Source organism: Amblyomma americanum, chromosome 1 (assembly GCF_052857255.1).
Source record: "Amblyomma americanum isolate KBUSLIRL-KWMA chromosome 1, ASM5285725v1, whole genome shotgun sequence".
Taxonomy (NCBI): Eukaryota; Metazoa; Arthropoda; class Arachnida; order Ixodida; family Ixodidae; genus Amblyomma; species Amblyomma americanum.
The window spans coordinates 129,968,974-129,996,860 of NC_135497.1; the positions used below are offsets into that span (position 1 = coordinate 129,968,974).

General features: G+C 49.2%; 2 protein-coding genes across 2 annotated transcripts in view; both read right to left on the bottom strand.

Moving 5' to 3' along the window:
• Positions 1 to 495: 495 nt before the first annotated feature.
• LOC144135999 (uncharacterized) lies at positions 496 to 17,970 on the bottom strand. The gene is made up of 5 exons (XM_077668215.1): positions 17,835 to 17,970; positions 12,174 to 12,316; positions 8,854 to 8,963; positions 1,351 to 1,451; positions 496 to 686 (listed from the first exon to the last, which is right to left on the bottom strand). Exons 1-5 carry the CDS (start codon positions 17,883 to 17,885, stop codon positions 594 to 596), a joined length of 498 nt encoding a protein of 165 aa, XP_077524341.1. The 5' UTR covers positions 17,886 to 17,970; the 3' UTR covers positions 496 to 593.
• A 1,567-nt stretch (positions 17,971 to 19,537) lies between these two features.
• The window catches only part of LOC144113685 (uncharacterized), an 81,990-nt gene continuing 73,640 nt past the window's right edge, over positions 19,538 to 27,887 (bottom strand). Inside the window, exons 17-19 of the mRNA XM_077646925.1 lie at positions 20,492 to 20,563; positions 19,748 to 19,813; positions 19,538 to 19,618 (exon numbers count right to left, since the gene is read on the bottom strand). Coding sequence (XP_077503051.1) covers positions 19,538 to 19,618; positions 19,748 to 19,813; positions 20,492 to 20,563 — 219 coding nt within the window. The remainder of the gene's footprint in view (positions 19,619 to 19,747; positions 19,814 to 20,491; positions 20,564 to 27,887) is intronic.

Genomic DNA, 27,887 nt, shown 5'->3' on the forward strand with positions numbered 1-27,887 from the left:
TTTTTAACCCTGAGAACTGCGCGGCACCTGTATTCGAACCGCGGTACTCTTGCACTCATGGCGAATGCTCTACTGGTACGTACCGCTGCATCTGCGTGAATATGTAGGCATCGTCTATTTTATTTTGCTAACCGCATATATATACGCCTTGGGCAGACGACAAGAAAAGGTGAGGCACGGACGAACACTTTTTATTGTGCTCTCTTGATTAGCTGAGGGTGTCTTTATCTTCCTCCACAGTGCCCCAAGGCAATTACGAGACGAAGTACAGAGTTTCAGGGAGGGGCTGGATTTTTTACTTTTGCCTTTTGCATGTTCACTTTTCTGCTCCAACCTGACTGAAAGCTCACCTTCATTCTCCATGGACCTTGGCTTTATGGATGCCGGCCCAGTGGAGTCCCCTTCCATAGGGACAGCTTCCGCTGCCTGCCGCCAAATGGGATCTGTGCCCAACAAACCCATCATGCTGGTGGCCCGTTTTTGCTGCCTTCGGCTGCTGCTGTCGGCTGCCTGCTGGCTGCCTGCATCCCCGTGTGGCAGACGCGCCGAGTTTTGGAGTCCTGCTTGCTGCTGCTGTGGAACACTACCAGGCATCAAGCCAGCTGGCAACAAGCCACCCTGGAGCTCCTGCGGTTCCGCTCCTTGGCGTGGTGTGCCATCCGCTTCCGGTTGCTGGGCCTCGCAGACTGCAGAGACCAATGGATTCGATAAAATGGATGGCGGACTACATCATGACGAAATCGGAGGACGCTGAGCAATTCTCACACCTTGCTTTTCCGAATGTATTGTCCTGAATGCTTCTTTCACACAGTGAATACAGCTTCTAGTTTGGCACAATAATAATATTGAGGTGTTCTACACATTTACTTTGTACCTAAACATAACTTTTAAACTCGCTGAATAGGTTTTGATCTAATCACATATTTGGCCAGTGAGTTTCCAACCACAGCCCTCCTGTTGGCACCACCAAAACTTGAAAATGAGGTGAGCAGGAACTGACAAGAACCAGAAGAGGATAAATGCATGTCACACAACTCGCTCAAACATTTATTCTCCTAAATCTACCATGTGTATGGTGATACCTGCGCAAGCAATGACGAGGTCCCCTTCCTCAATTTAATATTCATCCTAGTTCCCATGCCTTAGTCCTGGGTGTAGAAAACATCTATCCGTATTTTGCCTCGTGCCGAATTCTGTTCGACGTGTACCTCGGCGACGCAACATAATAACGCGTGGCGTGGCGAAAAGGTCGCACAATAAAATCAGTGATGCGTTCAGAATTAGTAATTAGGAAGTCGTCAGCAAATACGCTTTACGCCCTTCCAGCCGAAGCCAGATGCAATTACTCACGTGACTGACATGAAAATTCTTCGTAGCTTTCTGGGATAGCAGGCTTATTGCAGGTGGATGGCGAAGAACTTCTTTGTGGATCAGCCGAGCGTCACGGACAGCTGAAAGAGGAAGAAGTGCGTTTGAGATGCTGATATGAAAGAAGGATAAAGATACAGTACAATCTTCTCTCCTATGGCACAAAGGAGGAACATCCCGCATCGCACGAGGCCTCCGACCCTCCGACGTACCCACCCGTAGGGGATATTCTCATCGCATACGGAAATGGACGCGGTCCGTAACGACTCGCTACTTCGGAGCTACTTACCCTAGCGAAGAATTCCATGCGCCTGTTGCTGTAGCATTTAACGCACAGGGACATAACACAATGTTATACAACGCCTGCCACTTCCCGCCACACTAAGGAACAGACTTCTGGGAGCGGTCTTCTGCAGTATCACGCCGAACCAGTGGTGGAGAAAAGTGCAACAATCTGTGAAATCCCAAACAGTAAATGTAGCCCCTAACTGTAATGCATTCATTCACGAAGAGGCAAGCGTCGGTTTAATGAGTATCCTGACGTCGACTACTAACAGCTGGTAAAAACGACCACACTGTGTTTCAGCGCTGTAGTCCTACTCGGTCGCAACTGACAGCACATTTTTCGGGCTAAGCTGGTCTGGAGAAACAGCTTTGGCCGTCACCGTATGCCAAGTGCTTTGATCTTGCACCGCCTTTGTCCGTCACCATGGTACCGGCCGTGTGGCCTTACCCTGCTGTGGACGATAGAAAAAGAAACGCTTATGCTGAGCGTGACACTCAACAGAGGTGAACTCTTTCCAAACAGACAGGCCTGTCGCTATTTGAAACATTCAACAATGATGTTTTATGACGGATTTATTATTCGAAAAATGTTTTAACTGCGTGTTTTACAACCACAGCGCTCATCAAAGAGAGGGGGGGGGGGGATGGCAGTGCAGGGCGGAAGGCGAAAGAGCTTCGAATCCCCCCGCTCCTCAAACACGCACGCACAGCTTAGTCCCATCGTTCGCAGCTGAGGAAAACACTAGCATGATTCCAATTGCGTGAAGTGATTTCTATAGGGACCATTTTTGCTTTCGGAGAGAAATAAATTGGGAGTTGAATGCATCAGATGGATTGTTGTCCCATAATCCTCCCCCCCCCATCTATGTCTCTCTCCCCCACCCACACGCAGGGCGTCCCGCCTGCAGACACAGCTTGTGTTCACCTTCGCTGGGCGCGTCGATACGAACGTCCTTATTGCGGCCCTTCTGAGGTAAGGAGCAGCAAGGCAAATAGACATAGATGCGAACAACAATCGGTAACTAGACACTTGCGAACTGCATTTTCAGTGTAAAAACACTATTTCCCTAGGTCACACCGGCTGACCGCTTTGAGTGATGCATGAGCTTTACGGTGGCCTTAGGCGAACCATAAATAAATAAATGTAATGAATATTGCCGCAACTGAGATTCGAACCAGCTGCGGCGCAAACAGATGAGCTCCACAGGACACTGCAACAGAGCACTACGCTGTCACCGCAGAAAATCACGCCTCGTGTGAACCTGCACCACACTCTCGTTCTGTGCATTACACATCGGCTTCTTCATCAACTAATACTATATCATTATTCGCGTCTTCAGCTATGTTGCGGTAGTGACAGAGAGACGTGCGCTGCATGCGTTGGCTTGGACAACGTTGCGGTAGAAACACGGCACTAGAGCAATACGCGCTGGCGTTGACAACATTGCTGCAGAGACGCGGCACTGGAGAATAGTCCGCGGGCGCACATAGGGTAAATCGCCAATTCGTCAATGATGATGAAACATTTGAAGACGTGCATAACTGGCTTAATTCCTGGGTCAATAGACAGACACCTCAATCACGCTTTCAGGCACGTGGCGGTGGTGTCCACCTGCAAACAACTTCCTTCGCGCGTTATTTCGTGCTTAGCAATGCTAAACCGCCAGCCAATTTTTTTGTTTTTCAGGCAGTCCATTATAGCAAGCACTACCGAGTAGTCTACACCGTGATTTTCTACACAGCCAAGGATATCGGCGAATGTAGCCGATCACAAAGGCAATGAAAAAAACACAGTTACAAGCATTTCCCTTAGGCATTGTTCGCTCTTCATTCGTCTCATCTCTTCGTGTTTTCAGTGGCTTATGGTTGAGGTGTTGGTTTGGTTTATGGTTTATAGGGGTTTAACGTCCCAAAGCAACTCAGGCTATGAGAGACGCCGTAGTGAAGGGCTCCGGAAATTTCGACCACCTGGGGTTCTTTAACGTGCACTGACATCGCACAGTACACGGGCCTCTAGAATTTCGCCTCCATCGAAATTCGACCGCCGCTGCCGAGATCAAACCCGTGTCTTTCGGGCCGGCAGCCGAGCGCCATAACCACTCAATCACCATGGCGGCTTATGGTTGAGGTGTGATTTCTGTGCTCCTTAATAACAAAAACATAAGCATGCAGCCCTCTGGCAATTGACGACGGGTTAATTACTAACCCAAAGGCGTCTTTCACTGTGAGGGTCCTTGAGAGAATAAGTGCAAAGAATTTTATTCGCCTACGATGGTTGTACATATTATACTGCTCCAATAAATAAGGACTCGGGCTTTATTTCGCAAAAAAATGTAGGACACGGTGAGGACTGATGTCGGTATCTCTGCCGAAGTTTCTTGCATGAATACAATTTCATCATCATCGTCAGCCTGACTACGCCCCCTGCAGGAGAAAAGCCTCTTCCATAACTTTCCAAGTAACTCTGCCCTATGTCAGCTGCAGCCACCCTATCCCCACAAACTTCTTAATCTTATCCGCCGACCTAACTTTCTGCCGTCACCTGATACGCTTTCCTTCTCTTAGAATCGAGTTCACTACTCTTAGGACCTTCGGTTGACTTGTCTTCATTGCATGCCTTTATCGAGCCCATTTCTTCTTCTTGTTATCGAATATGATGTCATTAACCAGCGTTTGATCCCTCACTCACTCTGCCCTCTTCAGGTCTGTTAACGTTTATCTTTCCATAGCTTGCTGCGCTGTCCTTTCGTTGAACCCTTTTTGTAAGCCTCCACGGTCTGCCCGACAGGTGAGTGCCGGTAAGATACAGCTGTTATATACTTTGCTCTTGAGGGATATTGGTAAACTGCCATTCATGATCTGAGAGAATATGGGAAATACGCCCCACCTGGCCAAAGCGCTTTCCTGATTGGGACCTGCTCTATGTACCCTAAGCAGACGTATTCCTTTACCACTTCTTTGCTACAAACTGTAAACTGCTGTTCCCTTCCGAGACTTTTGAACATTACTTTGGTTTTCTGCATATTAATTTTAGACCCACAGTACTGCTCTGTCTAACTCATTCTTCAGGTTTTGTGGTCCGTCTCCTGAGTGACTCAGCAAGGCAATATGATTAGCGAATCGCAGATTGCTTATGTATTCTCCATTAACTCTTATCCCCTAAAGTTCCCAATCCAGGCCAGAATACCTCCTGCAAACACGCGGTGGAAAGCACTGGAGCGATCGCGTCTCTTTGCCGGACACCCTTCCTTTTTGGAATTTTATTGCTGACTATGTGGAGGACTGTAGTATCTGTGCACCCGCTATAGATATCTTCCTGTATTTTTACATAAGGCTCTTCAACACCCTGAATTGTCATTGCCTGCATTGCTGCTGAGGTTCAAACTGAGTCAAACGATTTCTCATCTCTAAATGGTATATACAGGAGTTAGTTATACTCTGCGCATTTCTCTGTCACCTCATTGATTGTGCGAATTTGGTCAATTATCGACTACTGTTTCTGAAAAACTGCCTGATCATTTTGTTTACTGAAGGCTAATGTTGTCCTGACTCTATTAGTCATTACCTTGGTAAATACCTTGTAGGCAACGGACATTAAGCTGATCGGCGTGTAATTTTCAAGTCTTTGGCGTCTCCTTCCTTGTGAATTAAGATAATGTTAGCGTTCACCCAAACTGCTGGTACGGCCGAGGTCATAGGGCAGTGCGTGTACAGGGTGGCCACTTCTTCGAGCGCAATCTCCCCTCCGTCCTTCAACAGATCTGCTGTTACCTGATCCCCACCAGCTTCTATCCCCTCTTTCATTGCTAATAAAGCTTTTTTTACTTCCTCTATCGTTAGTTGCGTGAGGTCCCAGTGCTTTGCTCTACTGCCCGGTGCATTATCGTCCAGTTTTCCTTTACTGCTGTATAGATTTGTGTAGAAGTCTTGGGATATCTTAACTAACTCATCAGTATTGCTAATGACATTGCCTTCTTTGTCTCTTAACGACTATATCTCGTTTTTACCTATGCCCGGCTTCTTCCTCACCGCTTTAGGCTACCTCCGTTCTTTTGGAGCATACTCGATTCTCTTCCAGTGCTACTCTGTCTGTGGGGTTAGACGCCTTAATGCTTTGTTGTTTCTTAATCAGACCTTTCGACTCCTGAATTAGCTTGCCGGTATCCTGTAGACCAAACCTACCACCTACATCTACTCTGGATTCGGTAATGATAGCCGTGAGATTATCGTTCATTGTTTGAACATTAAGGTTGTGGTCCTCAGTTGAAGCCCAATATCTGTCTGGCAACGATATCCCGAATTCCTCTACTTTTCCTGTAAGCGCCAACTGGTTAATAGGCTTCCTCTTCTCTACTTCCGTTCCCTCTTCAATTTTAGGCTAATTCGAAACCTTCCCACCTTATGGTCGCCGCAACATTATGTAAGAAGCCAGGGTGAGCGCATATTATGAAGTCTTTCATTTTAGTTTCACCATTGGGCTCTTCCATGTTCATTACCGGTTCTCACGTTTGCGGTAAAGTGTATTCGTGATACGTAAATTGTTTATTCCTTGCGAACTATAATAAAAACTCCCCCTTTTATTCCTAGAGCCTGTGCTATAGTCGCCTACTGCCTGGTCTCCAGCCTGCTTCTTCGCTACCTTGGCATTGTGGTCGCCCATCAGTTCACTGTACGGTGTTTTTGCTTTGTTCATAGCCGATTCCACGTCCTCATAGAAGCTTTCTACGATCTGTTTGTCACAGCCAGATGTAGGCGCGTAGGCCTTTTCCACCTTCAGTACGTACCTCTTATTAAGCCAAATTGCGATAACTGCCACCCTCTCGTTAATACTTCTGACGACGCGCCTACTCCGTCTCCTTTAGTTTGCTTCCCCAAGAAGCGTCTGACCTAGTTAGTTACCGTAGCTAACGAGGCAGGGCGCCGGCGTCGCAGCGTTACGAGCGCCTCGAACGGCGCGATTGCTGCGCGCGCGCGTCTTTTCCTGGTCTCCTCAAGCCATTCGCAAATCGAACCCATGTCCACAGTCTACAACGCTAGACTCGGCCAGCAACGCCTCATGACTCGATTAATACCACCACCTCACAAACAACTGACTGCGCAGGAAGCTAGGGAATTGAGGCAACTCCAGACCTACGCATTTCCTAATGTAAGGATTTGCAACACGATATTCGTAGAACGATACCGCCCCACCTGCCCATGGTGCGCTGGTCAGCCCACAGCCTACCATGCGACTTGGGGTGCATCGGGCACAAGCTACTTCACCTCCAAACACATACATTGAGAACAAGGGACTGTGGAATGCCACTCCGTTAAGTTCCGAACTGCACGACCAACGCTAACCTGTCCGTCAGGCCTAGGCGTCAGAGACGGCCATAGGGCTCCTGAACGAAGGACTCCAACCACCTCTCATGACCTCTTAACTTTGTTTTCTGTGAATAATAGATACCTACTGTTACTACTACTACGGGGCACAGCTCTCCTATTCGTCTGGGGAGCTCGCTGCCAGCGGGGCGAGGCCTCGTTAAGGCAATGCTGTCCCGAATCTCGTCCGGTCTGGCTTCGGAGCTTCTCCCCGGCCCTAGCGTGGACGAAGTTCTCTCGTAACCATGCTAGTGAGTAGGAGGACCTCGATTCCTTAGCGTATTCTGTTGCCAGATGGAGTTATTGTTGTCGTAGGAATAAATGATTTGTTTCTATCAGCCAGAAGGTCGTTCCTTAGTTCCGCTTAGAGCAAGGCCCGCCGTGTTCGGTGAGAGCCAGCTAGCGCGCGGGATCACGGCGTGGGGTTGGGCGGTTTTGAACGGTGTCACCCGCGAACGGTGTCCCGCGGGAAAAACGTATTTATCCCCCTAATAATACACCACATACTATGGAGTTCCGCTATGTTGCCAGCTATAACCTTATTGTTGAGGAATCCCACACCTAGTTCTTGTTTGTCCGCTAACGCACGATAGCCCAGGACGTGCCCGTCCCTTAGTACTGTATACCCTACGCCTCATCTGTCCTCTTAAACTATGCCCTACGAGATCCCATTTAATAGCCTCTAGTTCATCTGACAGCACTGCCAGTCAAGACTCTCTGGATTAGGATCTAGCGTTAAACGTTATCAGGTTTCGTTTAAAATGGCGGCCTATCCGTAGCCGCATATTCTTGGTATCCTAAGCTGCGTCACAGGTCTAACCGTCGCCTGGGTCAGTTGCTCCGCAGCCGCTGGGGACTGACGGCCGAGGGTTAATTGGTTCCTCCATATAGAAGGTTGCGGTCAAGTACTATACCTGGGCGGCCAAATCCTGTTCTGGGGAGGGAATGCGTTCTCGGTTCTGGTCACCGAGGTCAGGCCGCACCCCAGGCCTGATTATGAGAGTTTTATGGAGAGGGCTGCATGTTTACTTTTGTATTTAGCATGTTTACTTTGCTGCTCCATGGAACCTGACTGAAAACTCCCCTTGATACTGCACGGAGTTTGGGTGCATAAAGAGCGGCCCATTGGGGCACTCTCCACTGGGCAGAGCTCCAGCAGCCTCTGGCTGAATGTGCATTCCGCTCTGTCCATCATCTCGGCCCATCAAACCCATCATGCTAGTGGCCTGTTCTTAAGGCGTGTCAGCTGCGATATAGCTGCCTGCACCACCATGTTGCCGAGGCGCCGAGATTTGAAGGAGACCACCTTGCTGCTGCACAGGACCACCACCCGGGAATTGGCCTGGCAACACGCCAACCTAGAGATCCTGCTGCTGCACTCCTTGGAGCGGAGAGGAACCCCCTTGAGGTTGCTGGCCCTTAGAGGCTATAGAGAGCATCAGATTCGATAAAATGGGTGGCAGGCTGGTAGTTTTGGGAAGCTCCATGTGTGAGTAGTGCTGTGTCTATCCAGGGCTGTTCTCATCTCGTAATGATAATTTATGTGGTTTATTAAGGTAAACAACCAGCCAGAAATTTGCCTTGGAAAACCAGAGATATTCAAGTTGAAATACCAAAAAGGAGGCGGCAGGGTGGAATAGCGTCTTTGTATTGTGGTGATTGCCAGCCAGCTGAATTTTACCTCTGTATACGAACCAGCCTTCGTTCCATCATTGACATTCGCTCTTTCGGTGTGCACCGAGTGCGCACTGTTCTGTTTCCCCCATTAGCAGGAAAGCACGCAGTCACTGTTCTAAAGTACCGAATGCCTAAGGGAGAAGAGTGCTTAAGAAGTACAACCTGTTGAACGACGCGGCACTTCCGGATCTTTCTTGTGGTTTTTGTCCTCTTCTACAGAGAAGCCACACTCCTCCGGCCCCTGGGCGACATTTTCTTGCTGACATGGACCCCTGCGTACGATGGAGCACTGGTTTGGCTTGCGTGTAGACATTTTCTCTGCGTTTTACAGCATGACTCGACTTCTAGGTCATCACATAACATACTCGCATTGATGCTTCTTAATTCTACTTATTTTTGGAGCGAGGCTTGACAAGATAAATGATTATAACATGCCACTTGGGTCTTGCGTCCTGCACTGTCGCATTCATTGAGAGCTAAGTTTATGCCTCTCGGCCGTAGCGAATGCGATAACCATAAAATCGCGTGATAGTGGACAGTGACAGCCGGCCCAAGCTTCAGCATCAGCCCCCTAGCGCCGATGCTATAGGCAAAACTAAACGCTAGCTATGTAAACCATATGGGCATTAAACTTCCAGACTCGTTGGCAGCATATTCGCGCAGGAAGAGCCGTCATTTTCTTCCCGTTAAGCGGGACATTCTTTCCGATTCAGTGCTGAGATGCTGCTTCGCACAAAGGTACTGCGGCGCAGTGCACTCCTATGTAGAAGCGCGGATTCTCGAAGCGTTCGATATATACTTTGGAGACATATACGCGTTTCGCACTGAACAAACGGGATGTAGCAATTTTAGATGGAATATCGGACAACAGTCAGCGGGCTGCACGCCGTAGTTTGCAAGCGAGTGCATATCCGGTTGCTGTGGATCAGCTGTAATTTCTGCGTTTATTTTTGAATTTCTCTAAAAGTTTATGTACAAAGGTTAACGATTATATCTGCTTAAACCCTAGCTATTTACGGCTGAGCAATGTACCAAATCTGAGAGATGAAAGCACCTTACTCCAATGCATTCCGGGTGTACAAAAACGTTTCTCATGAGGACCAAATAAACGCCTTTGATATGTTGCACAAAGCAAACTTCGGCAACTGCGTTAAGCTAAACAAAATTTTGAACGAAAATAAATGTTAAGGTCTTGCGCAGTTCATCATCAACGATGGCTTCCAACGTGATTCGACAGAGCACCCCATGGAGATATCGAGCAGACTCTTAGTGTTCCTGGGAGAGGTTGAACTCCTGGAACCTTCTGCCATACCAAGCAGTCGTCGTGGGCTTCGCGGAAGTTCAAAGTTTACCGATGCGAACCGTGATGAGAGCAACAATGAATCAATCGTTGAATTTTTCATGTTTGACCTTTTGTTCAGACAGCAAGGGTGACGTTGATATCAACAGATTTTGTGAGTGGTGATTACTCGCGCTGGTAACGTGACCGTAGGGAAGAGCGTCTATGATTGCACGATAGGTACGAACTATCTAGGGAATCTTTTCCTATCTTAGGTTTAAGCGTTTTCTAATATGCATTATCATCTAACTGGAAATATTTCCTGTGAGATAGTTATTTGGCGACAATTGTACAATTTACCGAAATGTTACTAACAATATTGACACCTGTATCCTTGAAGAGGTAGTTAACCATCATCATCGTCGTCAGCCTGACGACGCCCACTGCAGGGCAAAGGCGTCTCCCATGTCTCTCCAATTAACCTTCTCATTTGCCAGCTGCGCGCACCGTGCCCCGCACACTTCTTATTCTCATCCTCCCACCCAACTTTCTTCCCCCCCCCCCCCCCTCTGCTTTGCTTGCCTTCTCTTGGAATCCACTGTGTTACCCTCAAGGACCAGCGGTTATCTTGCCTTCGCATTACATGCACTGCCAAAGCCCATTTCTTCCTCTTGATTTTGACTGGGATGTAAAAAACCCGCGTTTGTTCTCTTACCCACTCGGCCCGCTTCCGGTCACCTAACGTAACACCTATAATTTTTATTTCCATAGCTCGCTGCGTTGTCCTTAACTAAAGCTGAAGCCTTTTCGTTAGCCTCCATATTTCTGCCCCATGGAGGCGCACCGGTAAGATGCAGCGGTTGTATTGCCATTCATGATTGAGAGAACCTGCCATTTGCACTCCACCCCCTTCTTATTCTTCTTGTTATTTCCTTCTCAAGATCCGGATCAGCAGTCACAGCCTGCCCAATGTAGGCGTATTCCCTTACCACTTCCAGCACGTCGCTATCAATTGTGAACCGCTGTTCCTTTGCTAGACTGTTGAACGTTACGTTGAATATTGCTACCTGACGTCACTGAAACATGCTTAACTACTCTTCATTGTAGGAAATTACAAATTTGTTCTAAATGCGACCTATTAGTTTTTAAGTAATATCCGCGCAAGTTAACATTGCTCTAGCACGTATTCTATCATTGTCACACCAAATTAGAAATATCGCTAGTAAGGCTAGCTGTGCCCTGGGTTTTCTGCGCCGTAGTCTGCCACTTCCTAACCGAGCCATAAAATTAGCCGCGTATCTTAACTGTGGCCGTCCAAATTTTGATAGTGCATCGTTGATCCAAGGAAATATAGCTTTTCTCACTTCTAATTTGAAACCCAGAAGCTTACCTTCCCTACCAGGAAACGCCACGAAAAATTTCTAACCTCTCTTTCACAATGCTGGCATCCGTTTCGCTTCGATCACATTACCAGCGATCATCTACATTACAGCATACGCCATGACACGGCCTTGTACGCTCCCGCTGCACTGACCACCTGTTGCCGCCAGTAAATTTATGTCAGGACACTCCGGGACTAAAAAGATCAATCTCTTTGCGTAATGCGCCATATCAGTGCCATTCAATTTAAGAATACTATCGAGGCAACCTTGTAGCAAAGGTGCACATCCAATGGTCACCTGCGAGATACATTTCTGGTCATAGGGTACTAAATAAACGAAATACGTGCGTATTTTGCTGCGTATGAATGCAAATTTCTTCTGCCTTCCACCCATGGCTTGTTGACGCTGTAACTCCTCATCCACACTGTGAGAGTACCCAACCGCGTCGCGAAGTACAGTGGAAGTTTCGCACGACTAATATCTCCATGCAAGATGCAGAACGAAGGCTCCAGAATAGCTTCACGCATGACAAGCACAAGCACGCGCTAATATGCTGTAATGTCCCCACACCTCTTTAAACACGCAGCAGATTACTGAAGCATTAATAAAAAGGTCCCACTTCCCCTCCTATTGTTCAGTGTGTCTTCAGTGCATCTCGTCTCGTCTCGTCCTCTGTCTGTGTTCTTAAGCTCTGGTTTTCAATGCGATCTATCGTTTATACGAGCCAGTTCTCCTCCCTACCGGTAACTCTCGCTGCCGTGCTTGCGCAAGTATTAAAATTTACAAGCGCGAGAGGAAAAATAAAGATGAGAAAAACGCACCCCTCCTCGCTGCCGTCGTTCGAGTGAGTGAGCGTCACCTCTGCTCCAGGTGTCAGGAGGACGTGTAGGAGCCTTAATGCCCTTATGTGCTTGCCGTACGTGCCCCCATGCTCCGCACTGCCTTCTTCCATGCTGCTTATTATCTAAAAGCGCGTTAAAGAAAGGAAAGCGAAATGCACTTAATTTTCGCCAGTACGGGCAGGGCATAACAGGGGGCATAATGAGCATTTCATAATAAGCACGAATGAGCCATGAACTACACCACTGTCGATTAGTAGAAAAGCCTTGGAGGCTCCATACAACTTCTCACGAATGGTGTAGTCCCGTAATCATTCTTCCTAAACGCACATGAGAAGCGGAGAACAAACTTAACGATGATTAGCTCTTGCCATTTCAGTCAACCTGAAGTCTTGGCTGTGGCTACCCCTGATTTGCACGTTTGGGAGCGTCCTCCTCTGCCTTCCAAAGGCCGCAGGCGTTGCCCACCACCACAGGAGTACTACGCCGTAACACATGATTAAGTGTTAAACATAAGAAAGGGGAGGGTATGAGGAAGTTCCAGGCCTCTTTAAACAATGCAGCATTTTACTAATGCAAGATTAAATGTGAAGCTACGTCATGCGTTGCTTTTTTTTCTCTCTTTTGCGCCAGTTTGAACTTAATAAATGGTGCACTTCCATCCTGAAGCCTTGTCATTAATAATGAGGGATGCATGCTGTAATGGAAGGCTCTTGATTAATTCCGACCAAGTGGGTTTTTCTATCATTCACTATGATATCAACTTTCGGGCGCTTTCGAGCGTCGTACACGCTTAGAACTCGAGCATCGGGGCTGAGGACTCGCTCCCGGAAGCGGAGAGACACACGATGGAGATCAAACAGTTTGGCTTCTTGCCTGTAACCAAAATGTCGGACAATTACCTTCCTATATATTTTGTTTAGGTCATCTCTACAGCAAAGCACAGTCAGAATAACAAGCCTTCCATTTCTTTGCTTGGTCTTCATATGTAAGTCAAACAAGGCGTCCTCCCACAATTTCAAACTCGAGTACCGGAACGTTATCAAATTTTTCTGCAAAAAATAACGTTTTGCTAAAGAAATTCAGATTGTAATAATGAATGTGTATGGCAGTGAATGTACTTCATATTCTACACTGACTCGGTGGTTCAATACGTTTAAACGTGGCCGTGTGCACGTGGAAGACGACCCAAGGTCAGGGTGGCTGGACACTTCAACCGATTTGGACCATTCAGGCTCAGCAGAGAGCCCTATAATAAATAATCGCCCCATCAAGGTGTTCGAAGTTGCTGGACAATTTTAAAAATTCTGATGGCAGTGCTTTCACTATCATTCACGATGCTTTGGGTATGCCGAAGGACTCGGCACGATGGATGCCACGGAACCTCTCAGCCCAAGATCGATGCCACCCAGTGCATTCATCGAGGGAACTTTTGCACCTCTATTCAAGCGACCCGTAAGATTTTCTCTCCCGCCTTGTTACTGGGGATGAGTCCAGGCTGTACCAAATGGGACCAAGAAACTATAGAGCAGTCTCTGCAGCGGAGGCATTCGGGGTCCCGTCCCCTTAAAAATTTCAAGACCCAACACTCAGAGAGGATAATGATGGCGATACTTATTTGGGACGCAAAGGGGATGCTGCTCATTGAGTACCTTGAAAACTGCAGGAGAGTAACAGCCGAATATTACGCCAACGTTCTCTCAGTACTGCGTGAAGCCATCGTTGAAAAACGGCGAGGATTGGTGACAAGCGGTGTCCTCCTCCAGCACGACAACGCCATGGTTCACAAGTTTCGTGTTGCCGAGGCTGCCCTTCGAAAGTGTGGATTCTGAAAGCTGGACCACCCAACATAAAGTCCCGATCCGGCCTTGAGTGACTTTTATTCCCTTTTTTGAAGAAACACCTGAGAGGAACAAGGTTCGATGAATTCAACTCGCTTCAAATTGCCGCAAAGGAGTGGCTTCGCAACCAGATATCTTTTTTATTTCAAGGCATCAAAAGCCTTCCACGAAAATGGAAGAAGTACATTAGTGTGAGCAGAAATTATGCTGAAAAATAATTTTTTCCAAGGTCTGGCAGTTTTTCCTATATGTGAGTTGTAAAACTTTTTATCACCAATCGTAGCTGCACAATTCCAGCAGTGCGTAGAATATATAACAAAAGCAGAAGACGCTAGCCGTTGCGAAGCCCTGGAATGGCTCCATTTTGCGCAAATTTTTGCCAGTATTAGTTAGCTGGGATTGTATGTGGAAACCTATGATCTGTGATGGCCGAGTCGGTCGCTCACTCCTGCAAAGAAAGCTTTTTAATAATCACTTTCATTGCCTATAAAACAGTATTACAATGGTTTAATTTAGCATTGACCAACGTCATCAACGCTATGCGTCAAAGAAACTCCGACACTTGTACTCGCTATAAAATGGTCACATGCGTCAGAAAAACAAAAAAGAGCCAAACATACAGTACGAGAATCATGACAGCGCTAGCGCAGGTTCTGTGGCTGCCAGCTGGGAATTACGCCGAGACAGAGCAAGGGCTCGTGAGAGTTGCACAGTTCACGAGAGTTCAAACCGTGAAACTATCCAGAAAAGCTTTTGTGACATTCTTAGTAGGACAAGCCTCTTTTAAGACAACCTGGCTTTAGATTTCGCACGTCACTGCAGAAAATTTACACGACAGACTTGTATATACACGTCAGTAATTTGTAGGGTTGATCGAGAAGTTGTGACAGGCAAAGCTCTTCGCATTCTTCCGTAGGCGCGAAAGTCGCACTACATATGTTCTCCGGTACACGCACTTGCTATAGAGTACATCAGTCCACGTGATATCTTCTCCCTCCGCGGCTGCTCGCATTGTCTGAAGATTAGTGGCTCGCCTTCCAGTTCGGTGATCAACAATGGTATGCCCGACGCGAGGCAGGTTTGAAGTCCTAATCTTATGATGCCCTCTTTTACGCAGCGGTCTAGAAAATATTCCTTCTAAGTAGCCATCGCGTAACATGACTTATATGTACCTGAACTTCAGGAAATTAAAAATAGAATTTAACGCTGTTTATATAAAATATTAATTTCACTTGTTTTTTTATAGAATAATAATTTCACTTCAGAATTAAGAATACTTTCTCAGCACAGTGGTGCTGCATGCCGTAGCCGAAAATTCCCTCCACTTGGCCCAAATTATTTTTCAGGCCCTTTTTGCTTGCAGGCGCATGAAAACTCCCGTCAGTTTGAAAAAAAAACAGGGACAACTTCAGCTCTAAAAATCTTCTCTTTTAGGCAAATGTTATCCCTGGAATTCGTTGAAGGAGGGGAAATTTCTTTAATGGAGCATCAGCGACTGAAACGGTCTTTTGAACCGCCTTGCATGTAAGAAATTTAGTCTAAGAGCACTTGCTGCTGGGCTAGTTGGTTTTGGTTCATAATTAAATAGTTTTTAGGCGCAAAAAAGGACAAGACACATAGGGTAGGTGACAGGACAGGGTAGGTGACAGGACAGCTGTCACCTACCCTATGTGTCTTGTCCTTTTATGCGCCTAAAAACTATTTATTGTAAGAAATTATAGGCAAATGCACCACCTATTGCATGTGGTAAAACTTAAACCACCTGACATCGATTTTTTGGTCACATTTGTCGTCACGGGTTGTGATTTTCCGAAGACAGTGCGCAAATCGTTTTTGCCGTTCTTGTGAAATCGTAATGTGGTCTATGCGGCCGAATCTGCTCGTTGCTTTCGGGGGAAACTGGTGGCAATTTCTGAACGCCCACAATGCACAAAACTGAACGCATTCCACAAGAAAAGCTGAGAGCCTCTGGAGTTTAAGGAATCGTGGGGAAGTTTTTATGCAACAAAAAACCTAAGTATTACTTCGCAAAAAAGCGGTGTTCTATAGATGCAGGACCACGCATTAATGCTTTGGAAGGGCCTGGACGAGGCGGATATTCTAATCTCGCGTCAAGCAACGCAGTCGACACAGTGACTACGTAGATATTAGTCAAGAAATTGACGACAGGGTTTAATTAATGTACACTTCACTAAGTAAAAATATAACCATTACGGCGTAGCTTTAGCTAGTAAGGGGTTTCCTACCAAGTATTTTGCTATTTGCTGCACTAATTGTGGCGTGCTCAGATATACAACTTTTGTCCGTAAAGTTTCGAGACTGAATTATTTCTCTTCTCTAGAAATGATTCCTATAAGAAAATGCTGGTGCGTATGTTAAGCGCCAGCTTTTCTTTCTAACCTGAACTCCTGAACTATTTATGTTAATTGCTGTGGCAGCTGCTATATGGCACTACACGCAGAAAAATACATTGTCACCAGTCGTCTGCGCATTCTACTGTGAGCGAATGTGGAGAGATGGACGTCCACCTCGAACAGCGTGTAAACACAAAATTCTGTGTGAAGCTTGGCAAGACAGCAACACAGATGTATGAGCTCCTTCGTCACGTTTACGGCAACGAGATATCACGGGCGCGAGTTTTCGAGTGGCACAAGAGGTTCGTTTCGGGGAGAAAGTCGGTGGAAGAAGACACAAGGCAGGGGCGCCCTTCAACGTCACGGAATGAAAACAACGTGGCTCGGATCACCGAAAAAGCACAACAAGACCGCACCATTACAGTCCGCATGCCATCAGATGCTCTCGACATTAGTAAGACATATCACCAAATTTTGCGCGAAAACTTGGGGAAATGAAAGCTAAATGCCAGACTTGTCCCGCACTGCCTCACACAAGACCAGACGGATACGCGGGCATCAGTGAGCGCTGATTTGCTCTCTGAGGCAGAGAAGGATGCTGCATTCCTCGACAGCATCATTGCTGATGACGAAACATGGTGTTTTGAATACGATCCTCAAACAAAGAAGCAGAGCACCGAATGGAGGTGCACCAGCTTCCCGGCATCGGGAAAGGTGCGGCGAAAGAAGACCGAAACAAAGATGATGCTGAAAAAAATTTTTTTTTACCACGAGTTCGTCCCACAAGGGCAGACTGTGAAGCAGGAGTTTTATATACGCGTGCTCCAACACATGCATGATGCACCGCGACGCCGTCGACCTGATTTATGTGCATCTGGACAATGGAGCCTTCTCCACTATAACGCAAGGCCGCACACTGCTCCCAGTGTGACAAAATTTCTCGCCAAGCACAGCATTACTGTGATTCCCCATCCGCCATAGTCGCTTGACCTCTCGCAATGCGTTTTTTTTCCTGTTTTCTCGTGTGAAGGGAGCCCTAAAAGGTCGCTGGATGGGGAGCGTGGAGGTCATTCAAGACGCCACGACAAAGGATCTGACAGCCCTGCCAAAAGAAGCGTTTTCCAACTGTTTCCAAGACCTCAAGAAGAAATTGGAAGCTCTGTATAGACTGCAAGGGGGACTATTTCGAAGGGGTGGCGCACAATTGATTTATATGTTAAAGGCATTTTTTTCATGGACTCAGCCTCGTAAATTTACAGACAAAGGTTGTAGCATGGAAATGTTTCTAACTTTCCTCCTCCTGTAAGTTTGCCTTAAAATAATAAGTATAGAGACAACAAAAGTTTACAGCGTAAGCCTCGAGGAAAAGGACCGGGGCACTAATGTGGGGGCTCAAAGACCAAAGCTAGCACCGTCAAATCTAGAACCCTGCAAACAAGGACTCTCACCTGTGGAAGTACCTGGTGAGCCTTCGCCCGGCGAAGGTCGTTTTCTTCCATTTTCGTTACTTCTGCCCTTGCAGCAGCCAGGGCCACTGCCAGTTCTTTGTTTAATTTCAGCAGGTTGCGGACCTTCCTTTTGAGGCGCGCTGTTAGCGGAATCGCGAAACGTGAAACAAGTCAGCTAGTTTTTTTTTCTTTGTTTTGTGCACGTAGACAATTGTCATGAGAAGTTCAGCGCTATGCATACAGTCTGTTAGAGCATTCAAAGTGCGCTACAAAGTTTCCACCGCGTTTTCGACAAGGTAACTTGCTCTCGACCGCGGTGCAACGCACCTGTTACTACAGTACGTTGGTGGATGTTTAACATTGCGATGTTCTCAGAGCGCTTTTTCCCTCGTTTTTCTCTTCCTTTGGAAAGCTCACATGTAGCAAGAAAATTGAACACTGTGCCTAGTGTCTAAACAAAACAAAACTTTGCATCAATCAATAGGAGGGTGCTTTTCAATGGAGCTCGCACCCCTTTCCCTTAAATATGGAAGGAAAGGGGTGTACATAGCGTGCACCAGAAAATACGTTTCGAAAATGAGAAGAAAATTTGGGAAGCAGCCTGGAAGCATAATTTTTCGCATTGCTCAGGACAGGATGCGAAGTACAACTAAGCAGCGCAGCGAGGAAATGGCGAAATGAACACAGCAGCTTGTATCAGTGTGCACAATCTACTCGGCTTAATTAATCACGCTAAAAAATGCAGCGCCTGACCTCAGCAGTCGAGAAATCGGCTTAATAATGAAATTAATTGGCTGACGTCATGCGCGGCGCATAACAAGCGCCGGTCTGCTGACATTCCCATGCGTGATGAAAAAGTGGGGGCTGTCGTAGAGATGTCAACCCTCCAGCCGATTAGAGAACGGCAGTTGCAGAGCGAGCAGCCTCGGCCGATCTATTTTTGTTATCCTTCTCATTTGCAGCTCAACATCAGAGTTAAGGAGTTAAATCGTTACCCAATAGCTGAGGCTAGTATAGCATCATTATCATAAACTTAATTGCCAGTGAAAACGGTTGACGCAGTAAAGACGCCACATAAGGGAATCAGTGCGATAAATACAGTGATCAGAGTTTAAGAAAGAACAAAATTAAGCACTCAAAATTAAAACAATTCTGGGGGGTCAACACCCCGAAGTGACACATAGGCTATGTAGGACGCCGTAGTGAAGGGCTAGGGAATATGTACCAACCGGGGGACATACGGTTGTTTTTCTATTTTGCTTCCATCGATCGTAATACGGCCGCCGTGACCGGGATCGAACCAGCGACCTTGGAATCAGAAGCCGAATGCCAAAGCCACATAGCCACCACGGCGGATAATTAGAAAAAAAAACAATAGAAAAAATGTGAATAGGTGGAAAAATTTAACGATCGTATTTGCACACAGTCTTTGTGATATAATCAAGTCGCACGTCAAGAGGAGACAAGGATGAGGCAGTACAAAAACATTCAAGTACAATAAGCCCCAAATTGAACACCTAATGATAACCACTCTACGTCGTAAAAGCAAATGCCAATGGCTCGCATGAGTAAATGAGGCAGCGATGAATTATCATAAGGCTCTGAGAACATTGGCTGTTCGACAATACGCTCCTTCCTATAGTCAGGCGCAATTCAAGAACGAACTGCCCCTCACAGGAGGCCATCTGACCACTGGCGTCGAATTATCCCAGGTTGCTAGCAGGTGCAAGGCGGTTATGCGCGATGCCACGAATATAGGCCGATGCCAGTGGTTGGAGGGCCGCCTGTGAGGGACAGTTGCCAATTTTTTATTGAGTTGTATCCGGCTATAGTTTGCCTTCTTCCATGCAAGGCAGAGAAGTGTTAGGGGCAAGCACCAACTGAAAAGAGTGACAGAAAAAGCACTTGCCTACTTCGTGGCCAGCGTTATTTGGGGTCTTAGGCTGCTGCAGGTGGTTACGCCTCATGTAGCAACTGACCTGAAATGTACATGGCGTGGATGGAAAGTATGGCTAAACCACGAAACCGGGCGGACTCAAAAGCCAAGTCATTCGAAAGGATTGCAGTGCTGCATTTCCACCATGTTTAAAGTTTGTAGACTAAATAAGACGATGGCCCTCGGAAAAAAGTAAAAGGAAGCTTTTTGTGTCACTTATACTTATGCGGCTTGCAGATGCTTGACATTTAGCGGAAGTAACATGACGACGCAGTTTATGGCTTTGAGCTTAAGAACGATCCAGCTTCCTCGCGGAACAGAGGAAGCAGAGGACCATATGGGAAGGTGTCTGACTATGCTTGGAGCTTTGCAAGCATCCTCGCGCTGTTATGCGCATTCCTCCCCCCGTTTTAGACCTGTATTCTTTGACTGTGCTCTTGATATTTGCTGCTTTATTTGATTAAAAGCACTGAAACTCGATGTCGCCTGTGCATTCCCATGCGACCTGTCGTTATTCAAATTTACATCGTCCAATTATGAATGATTATTGTATTGACACATTGTACAACACAACTGGATGGTTTACAGGTTACGCTTGGGGGCTATGCAGAAATGTATGCCGCGCTATAGCTATGTATGAACGTGCAGAAAGGCGCCTTCAAGTCGGTATGTGAGTGAGCTGAATATTCGAACAGTATTCACGTGTGACCGGTCGTCTCACCGCAAAGCTGGGCTTGCGAACAATAGTCTTGTCTTGTGTACTCTCGGCCCCTTCCGCACTTTCCGTAGCCTCCTGCATGAAACAAACGGATCAGCCAAAATACCCGCCCCTGATCTGTTCACTCAACCAAATATCAGACCCAAAAGATAGGTCATCCACAAGCACAGCGGTGCCCCACCATAGCCGCCAGCTATGCTACCAAGAGCGTTTTCTACCACGCACATTAGAACCTCCATTTCAGTTACGCCGTTCAACAAGTAGATCAATGTGCAGTGTCGTTTGAAGCATGCCACACGGGTGACTATCACAACCAACACTTGCTGGTTGCCAAACCGCCAGAGTGTGGCGCTGGGGAGGATAGCTAAGCAAAGGAGACTGTAAAACACACCCGGTACTTTCCCGGTGATACAGACTATTTCAAACGACCGCAAGCTAACGGTGGCCAAATATGACCACCAATCCACCAATGCAGCCTCCTCAATGACGTCACGGCTGCGACTCACGTGTATACTCAGGCACCTAGCGTGTTTACTCCTTGTAAACATACATACATACATACATACATACATACATACATACATACATACATACATACATACATACATACATACATACATACATACATACATACATACATACATACATACATACATACATACATACAGTATTGCGCGTTTTTATCGCTGACACTTTCAAAAATTTCCCCGCCTCAACCACTGGCTCGTTTGCGGTGAAACTGCACACAGAGCTTGCGTATTATGGTAACTTTTGTATCGTAGCAAGTTTGACAATGGTACTTACTTAGCTCAGGCGCACATGATGCGAAAACGTAAGCGTCTACGAGAGATCGGCGAGCCAAAACCCGCAGACGACGCTTTTTCGCTGAGAACCGGCAGTGGCGCCTTCTGTTTTCGGCAGCGGAAAGCGTCACGACTAGGCCGCCGAGGCGAGCGTTGCAAGGAGCGCGGGCCCTTTGAATATGCCGTTCGGCATTTGCGTCTGCTTCAACTGAAGCGCTTACAACATTTCGCCTAATTGAGCGGAAAAATATCCAAACAACTGATTTAAAGAGGCTTTACCTTAATAAGAATATTGTTTGATCTCTTCTTCTGCCGAGTGGCTTATCCAATTCAGCTCATTTCGTCTGCTTTCGGGACTCTGTAAGCATCGGAAGGTGACACCACGAAGTCCTGAGCTGCTGTTCTCGTTTAATTTCGTTGTGTGGTGCGAACTTTTTATTCTTCCCTGCTGTTTAGACGTCTTCGTTGCACTGTGTTGTGTGTTGAGCTGCGGTATGCCAACTTACAGTGCGAAAGAGAAAGCTTCGGCAGTGGTGTGGCTAATTGAGAGAAACTCAATGCACTACGTCCGCAAACAATTTATGGTGCGGTTTCGTCGGCGGCCACCATCTCACACAGCCGTTTCGGAATGGCGCCATAAGTTTGAAGAGACTGGATCCGTGAATAGGCAAGCAAGAAAAGATAAAGAAAAGGGACACCGTGGAATCGGTGATGCGGTTGAGGGGGTCTTTGAAACCAACCCTCGTATGACATGCACCCGTGCTGGGCTTCTTTTCGGCGTAGCCCCATCGACGGTGAGCCGAGCACTTCAGGTTAAAGGATGGCGTCCGTACAGGGTGCGTGTACACCAGCACTTAAGCCCAGCAGACAAAGCCCAGCGGGTCTCATTCTGTCGCTCAGAGCAGCAGATCCTGGACGCCTCGATTTTTTTATGTTCAGCGACGAGGCTGTTTTTCACCTGGACGGCCAAGTAAACCGGCAGTGCACACGTTTCTGGTCGAAAAACAACCCGCATTTCACTCACACCAGGGCCGTGAACTCGCCACGGACTGTTGTCTGGTGCGCAATTTGGCGAGAGGGAGTGGTCGGCCCGTTCTTCTTTGAGGACACTGTGACTGCTGACTCTTATCTGCGCCTGTTGAAGGAACGATTTCTGCCGGAGCTGGTGGAGTACCACATGCAGCAGCAGCTATGCATCTTCCAGCAAGATGGCGCACCTGCTCACTACGCAAGCAAAGTTAGACAATGGCTCAATGAAGAATTTCCGGGCCGGTGGATGGGGCGTGGGTCGCCCAATATGTCTTGGCCACCACGATCGCCAGACTTGACGCCGTGCGATTTTTTCGTGTGGGGATACATAAAATCGCGCGTCTACAGGGCTGGAAGCCTTCACACTGTTAAGCGCCTTCAGGAGCATATAAAAAAAAAAGAATTCGACACGATGAGCGACGACATGAGAGCTGCAGTGTTCAGCGAATACGCTCACAGGTTGCAGCGATGCATAGACGCTGCAGGAGGCCACTTTGAGGATTGATTGCTTTGCAGCCTGAACGTCTTTTACTTGCCAGCTTTCCAACCAATGCAGCTGCAAGGGTGAGTCGGTGGCAGATCATTCTTAAAACAGTTCAGAAAGATACGGACACATGGACGGAACGTACACACGAGCGTACGGCGTGTACTGCCAATAAAGTAGTATTGTTTCTTTCAACAGCTCACACCATTCCCTTCCGACGACGGAGCGTGCTGCGAGAAAAAGAGCCGTTCTTCCGGGCTAATGTGTGTATATCGTTTTAATAAGGCAAATGATCAGATACGCCTGGAATTGTTTTTTTTTCCAGTGCTATAATTTGAAAATACTTAAGATGAAGCAAATGCCGAACGGCATATTCAAAGGGCCCGCGCTCCTTGCAACGCTCGCCTCGGCGGCCTAGTCGTGACGCTTTCCGCTGCCGAAAGATGGCGCCACTGCCGGTTCTCAGCGAAAAAGCGTCGTCTGCGGGTTTTGGCTCGCCGATCTCTCGTAGACGCTTACGTTTTCGCATCATGTGCGCCTGTACTAAGTAAGTACCATTGTCAAACTTGCTACGATACAAAAGTTACCATAATACACAAGCTCTGTGTGCAGTTTCACCGCAAACGAGCCAGCGGTTGAGGCGGGGAAATTTTTGAAAGTGTCAGCGATAAAAACGCTCAATACTGTACATACATACATACATACATACATACATACATACATACATACATACATACATACATACATACATACATACATACATACATACATACATACTGTTACGGTGTGGGATGCCACGGGGTGGCCACGGGCCCGCCCAGAGAAATATAGCAGCAGTACGGAGGAGAGCCGGCGAAGCACGACCGGCGGCGGCCAAGCTTTCTCGTTCTATCTCCCTCGTGCTAGAGCCGCGCGCTCGCCGCTCGCGCTCGCTCTCCGCCTCTTCTTTTATTCCCGTATCACCTTTCCACCGGGGGGGGGGGCGGAGAAGTCAGGCCGTGCTTTGATGCAGGGTTTCCTGGGGCGATGCAATGTGGGCTCGCAGATAGGAAACGGTCACACTCTTCGTGGGGAAGGCATGGAGCCAGCAGGCGACGACGGCACTGATGAGGACCCGGTAGCTAAGTCGGAGCACCGCAGGCGCCGGAGACATATCGCTTCATGTTTGAAACATGCTCTGGGAAAATGTGGTGCACACCGCATGGTCGATGCTCTGGCAGGTCTTCGAGGCGGTATGTCACGGGGCCGAGTCGGGCAACGACACGGTAAGGGCCGCGGTATCGGGGCAAGAGCTTTGCGGCACGGCCAGTCGTACGGATGGTGCGGCGAACGAGGACCAAGTCACCGGGCCGGAAGGGGGGATATGGTGGTGCTGCCGCGTTGGCCGCTTGCACACGCGCGTGAGCCGTGAGGAGGTTGCGCTGGGCGTCGAGGCGGGCGGAATGAAGTCGTTGAGCAGATTCAGTTGGTGACGCAGTAGGATGGGGAAGGCCCAACTGCGCGTCGAGAGGGATGGAGGGCGTTCTGCCATAGACGACTGAGAACGGCGTCACATGCGTTGTTTCTTGCGCTGCAGTGTTGACTGCAAAAGCTGCAGCAGAAACAAAACGATCCCAGTTTGTGTGGGACGGAGCGACGTAGGATGCGAGTATATCCGTGAGGGTACGGTTAACACGCTCCACGAGGCTATTGCACTGCGGATGATTGACGGATGTAGTGGAATGCGCAATGCCGAAGGAGCGGAGGGCTCGCTCGAATTCATGGGACATAAAGCAGCTCCCACGGTCCGTGATGAGGCGCCGGGGAACACCGTGCCGAAGAACGAGATGCTGTTCCACAAACGCGACGGCATGAGCGGACGACGTGTCTGGAACGGGTAGTGCTTCGACCCACTTGGAGAAGTAGTCGATCGCAACCAGAACATACCGGTTGCCGGAACGCGTCTTCGGAAACGGGCCCAAATGATCCAGTCCAACCAGCTCGAAAGGTGAACTTGGTGGCGAAAAAGCCTGCGGGGGTGGCTTGGTTACACCTGTGGACGGTTTTCTGTACTGGCATGTCTGGCAGGACGCCACGTGTTCCTTGACATCTTTGGACATATTAGGCCACCAAAACCGCTCCGACACTCGTGCGTAGGTCTTGCCGCGACCAAGGTGACCAGCCGTGGGAGCGTCGTGTAAGCCGCGCAAGATTTGCGACCGCAGTGTTGCCGGCACAACTGGCAACCAGACGGGTGGTCGACCACGGAGCCGCTTCACATGACACAAGAGGTCGTCCTTCATTCGATAGACCCGGCGTAGTTGGCGGAGGCCTGCGCCGGCGGCGGTGCCAAGGGAGTGGATTATGGCAGCAATGGCGGGATCTTGCGTTTGTGCAGTCCTCAGCTCCGTCAAAGCCGTCACGGAACAAGGGTGGCGAGAAAGGAAATCGGCATCTTGATGGGCAGAGCCGCGCCGATGTACTATTGTGAAATTGTACTCTTGAAGTTGCAGGGACCAGCGTGAAATCTTGGCATTCAAATGTTTGGCGGACTGCAGCCAAGTGAGAGCGCTATTGTCCGTGACTATGGTGAAGTGACGGCCGTACAGGTAGGGACGGAACTTCTCGACGGCCCAGACAACGGCGAGGCACTCGAGTTCTGAAGAGTGGCGGCGGCGCTCAACGTCGGAAAGCTGGCGGCTGGCATAAGCTAGGACTTTGTGGTCACCAGACTCGTCTTCTTGCAGGAGGACAGCGCCGAGCCCATCTTGGCTGGCATCCGTGTGGAGGACGATGGGGGCCGATTCGTCGTAATGGGCCAATGTAGGAGGCTCGAGGAGGGCGTGCTTGACGTCAAGAAACGCGAGCTGTTGGGCCTGCGTCCAACTCCACGGTGCATTCTTCTTCAGCAGGGCGGTCAATGGAGCGCTGCGCTTGGCAAAGTCCGGAATGAAACGACGGAAATACGAAGCAAATCCAAGGAAACTTTTGAGCTCCATGGCGGTGGTGGGAGCTTCGTAAGCTGTAAGCGCTTTTAGCTTTTCAGGGTCGGGACGGATGCCGTGCTGGCTCACAACGTGACCCAAGTACGTCACCTCCGCGAAACCGAAGAAACATTTTTTTGGTTTTAAGCGAAGCCCAGCAGAGGTAAGGGCTTCGAGGACGAGTTTGAGGCGTCTCTGGTGTTCTTCAAACGTAGCCGCGTAGACAATTACGTCATCCAGGTAGACCAACGCCATAGTCCACTTCAAATGGCCTAAGACTCGGTCCATGAGACGTTGGAAGGTGGCTGGAGCGTTCGAGAGACCGAAGGGCATACGGTTGAACTGGTAAAGGCCGTCGGGAGTCAGCGCGAGAGGTACGCTGCTGATGTTGAGTATAAATACGTGGGCCTCTCCTTTGAGCACAGGCAGAAGGCTTCGAGGGGAGGTCATCTGACGGGCTGGAGCTGAACACCGGATGGGTTCGAACAGCACGTCTGCTGTGACCGGACTGTCAAGCTTGGCATACACCCACGTTGCCGCACCCGGTGGCAGGGTCACGGCGGACGCCACAGTCACGGTAGTGACGTCGAACGGCTTGACTCGACACGGCCACCTCGTCGCGAGGTCACGCAGAGATGCTGAGGCACGCTTGGTCGCCGACACCAGGGACTGCCACAGGGCGACACCGAGGCTGGAAACCCGGCTAAGCCAGCCCGGCCCACAGAGAGTTCGGCTCGCCCGTGGTTTGGTTCTAGTAAAATTAAGGACGACTCCGGCTTGCTGGCACCACCCGCACCCGAGGACCACTGGCCAAATAGGGCTGTCTGCGACAACAAACTCGGTGGAGAAGGTATTTCCGAGTGCTGTCAGGTTGACGACGACACGTCCGACTTGCTCCACAGGGGTGCCGTTAAAAGCTAAGAGCCGGGTTTTGGCGGCTGGCAGAAGCAGGTGGGGCGCGTTAGCAACAAACGATTTGTGCAGTACATTGACAGCCGCTCCAGTGTCAACCAAGGCCTTTACGTGCCGGTCAAGCAGGGCGACGTCGACGAGCACGTAAGGAGCATCAGGGGTAATCGGAGCCGACGAAAGGAGGGGACGCGGAGAACGAAGGAGTGTGGGGACGGACTTTATGCCAGCCCGGAGTTCCGCCAAATCGTTTCCCGACGTTGGAAGGCCGGCACAGTCCCTCGCGTAGTGTCCCCGCAGGCCGCAGCGGAAGCAGGTCATGCGGACGTCGTTACGCAGGCGTCGGATAGAGGCCGCAGTTGGGGCTGCGGACCGAGCAGCCTGCACCCGGACGCTGCGCTCGGCAGACGGTGGCGACCCCCGCGTGGCCAGCAAAGTCAATTCCGCCTCGATGGCGAGCGCCATGGCGGCGCGGACGGAATCAGGACGGCCAGAGCGGACCAAGCGCTGCACCTCGGGGAGTCGGATGGCGTCGACAAACGCCTCGGTGCCGACCAGGGCCACGGCGTTCTGAGGCGCTCCCGGCAGCGACTGCAGAGCCAGGCGCTCAATGGCGGCGGCGAGGTCCTGGTACGTCTCCCCGGGCTCTTGACGGCGGGCTCGCAGGCGGTGGTACTGCACACGGGGTTGACCTGAGGCACCATAGTGGTCGGCGAGGAGGCCCGCCAGAACAGTGTAAGAGCCCAGCTGGTCGGGCGGCACGTTCTGCAGCAGCTCGGTGGCGCGGCCCCTCAGTTTTGCAACGAGCATCCATGCCTTCATTTGCTCGTCCCAACCTCTCGCCGCCGCAATACCGTCCAGCTGGATGCGGTAAGCATCCCACGAGATGGTGCCGTCAAATGTGGGCAATTCCACAACGTCCAACGAACACTGCGGCGAGGACGCACCCGCGCCGAGCACGCCATTGGCGGCCACGACCGCAGGCCCAGCGACGGCAGAGCCGTAAACAGCGGCGGCGGGGACGCCCAAAGGCACCTGACCTGTGCTCGGCTCGGCTGGCACCAGGCGACGGAGTTCGCGCCGGAGAGCTTCCATCTCCCCAGCCTGGGCAGTCAGACGGGCCTCCCATGCGTCCATCCGTTGGGTGACTGTATCCAGGAGGCGCTCAACACCGGCGTCCGGCTGCTGCGAAGAGCCGAGCCTCTCCGAGC

Bases quoted from the DNA above. Each gene is read 5' to 3' on its own strand.
- LOC144135999 (XM_077668215.1), bottom strand. From the start codon at position 17,885: ATGGAAGAAAACGACCTTCGCCGGGCGAAGGCTCACCAGGTACTTCCA. The intron at 12,317-17,834 runs GTGAGAGTCCTT...ACGCGCTTTTAG, and splicing joins CTCACCAGGTACTTCCACAG to ATAATAAGCAGCATGGAAGA. The intron at 8,964-12,173 runs GTGCGTTTTTCT...CATCGTACGCAG, and splicing joins AACGACGGCAGCGAGGAGGG to GGGTCCATGTCAGCAAGAAA.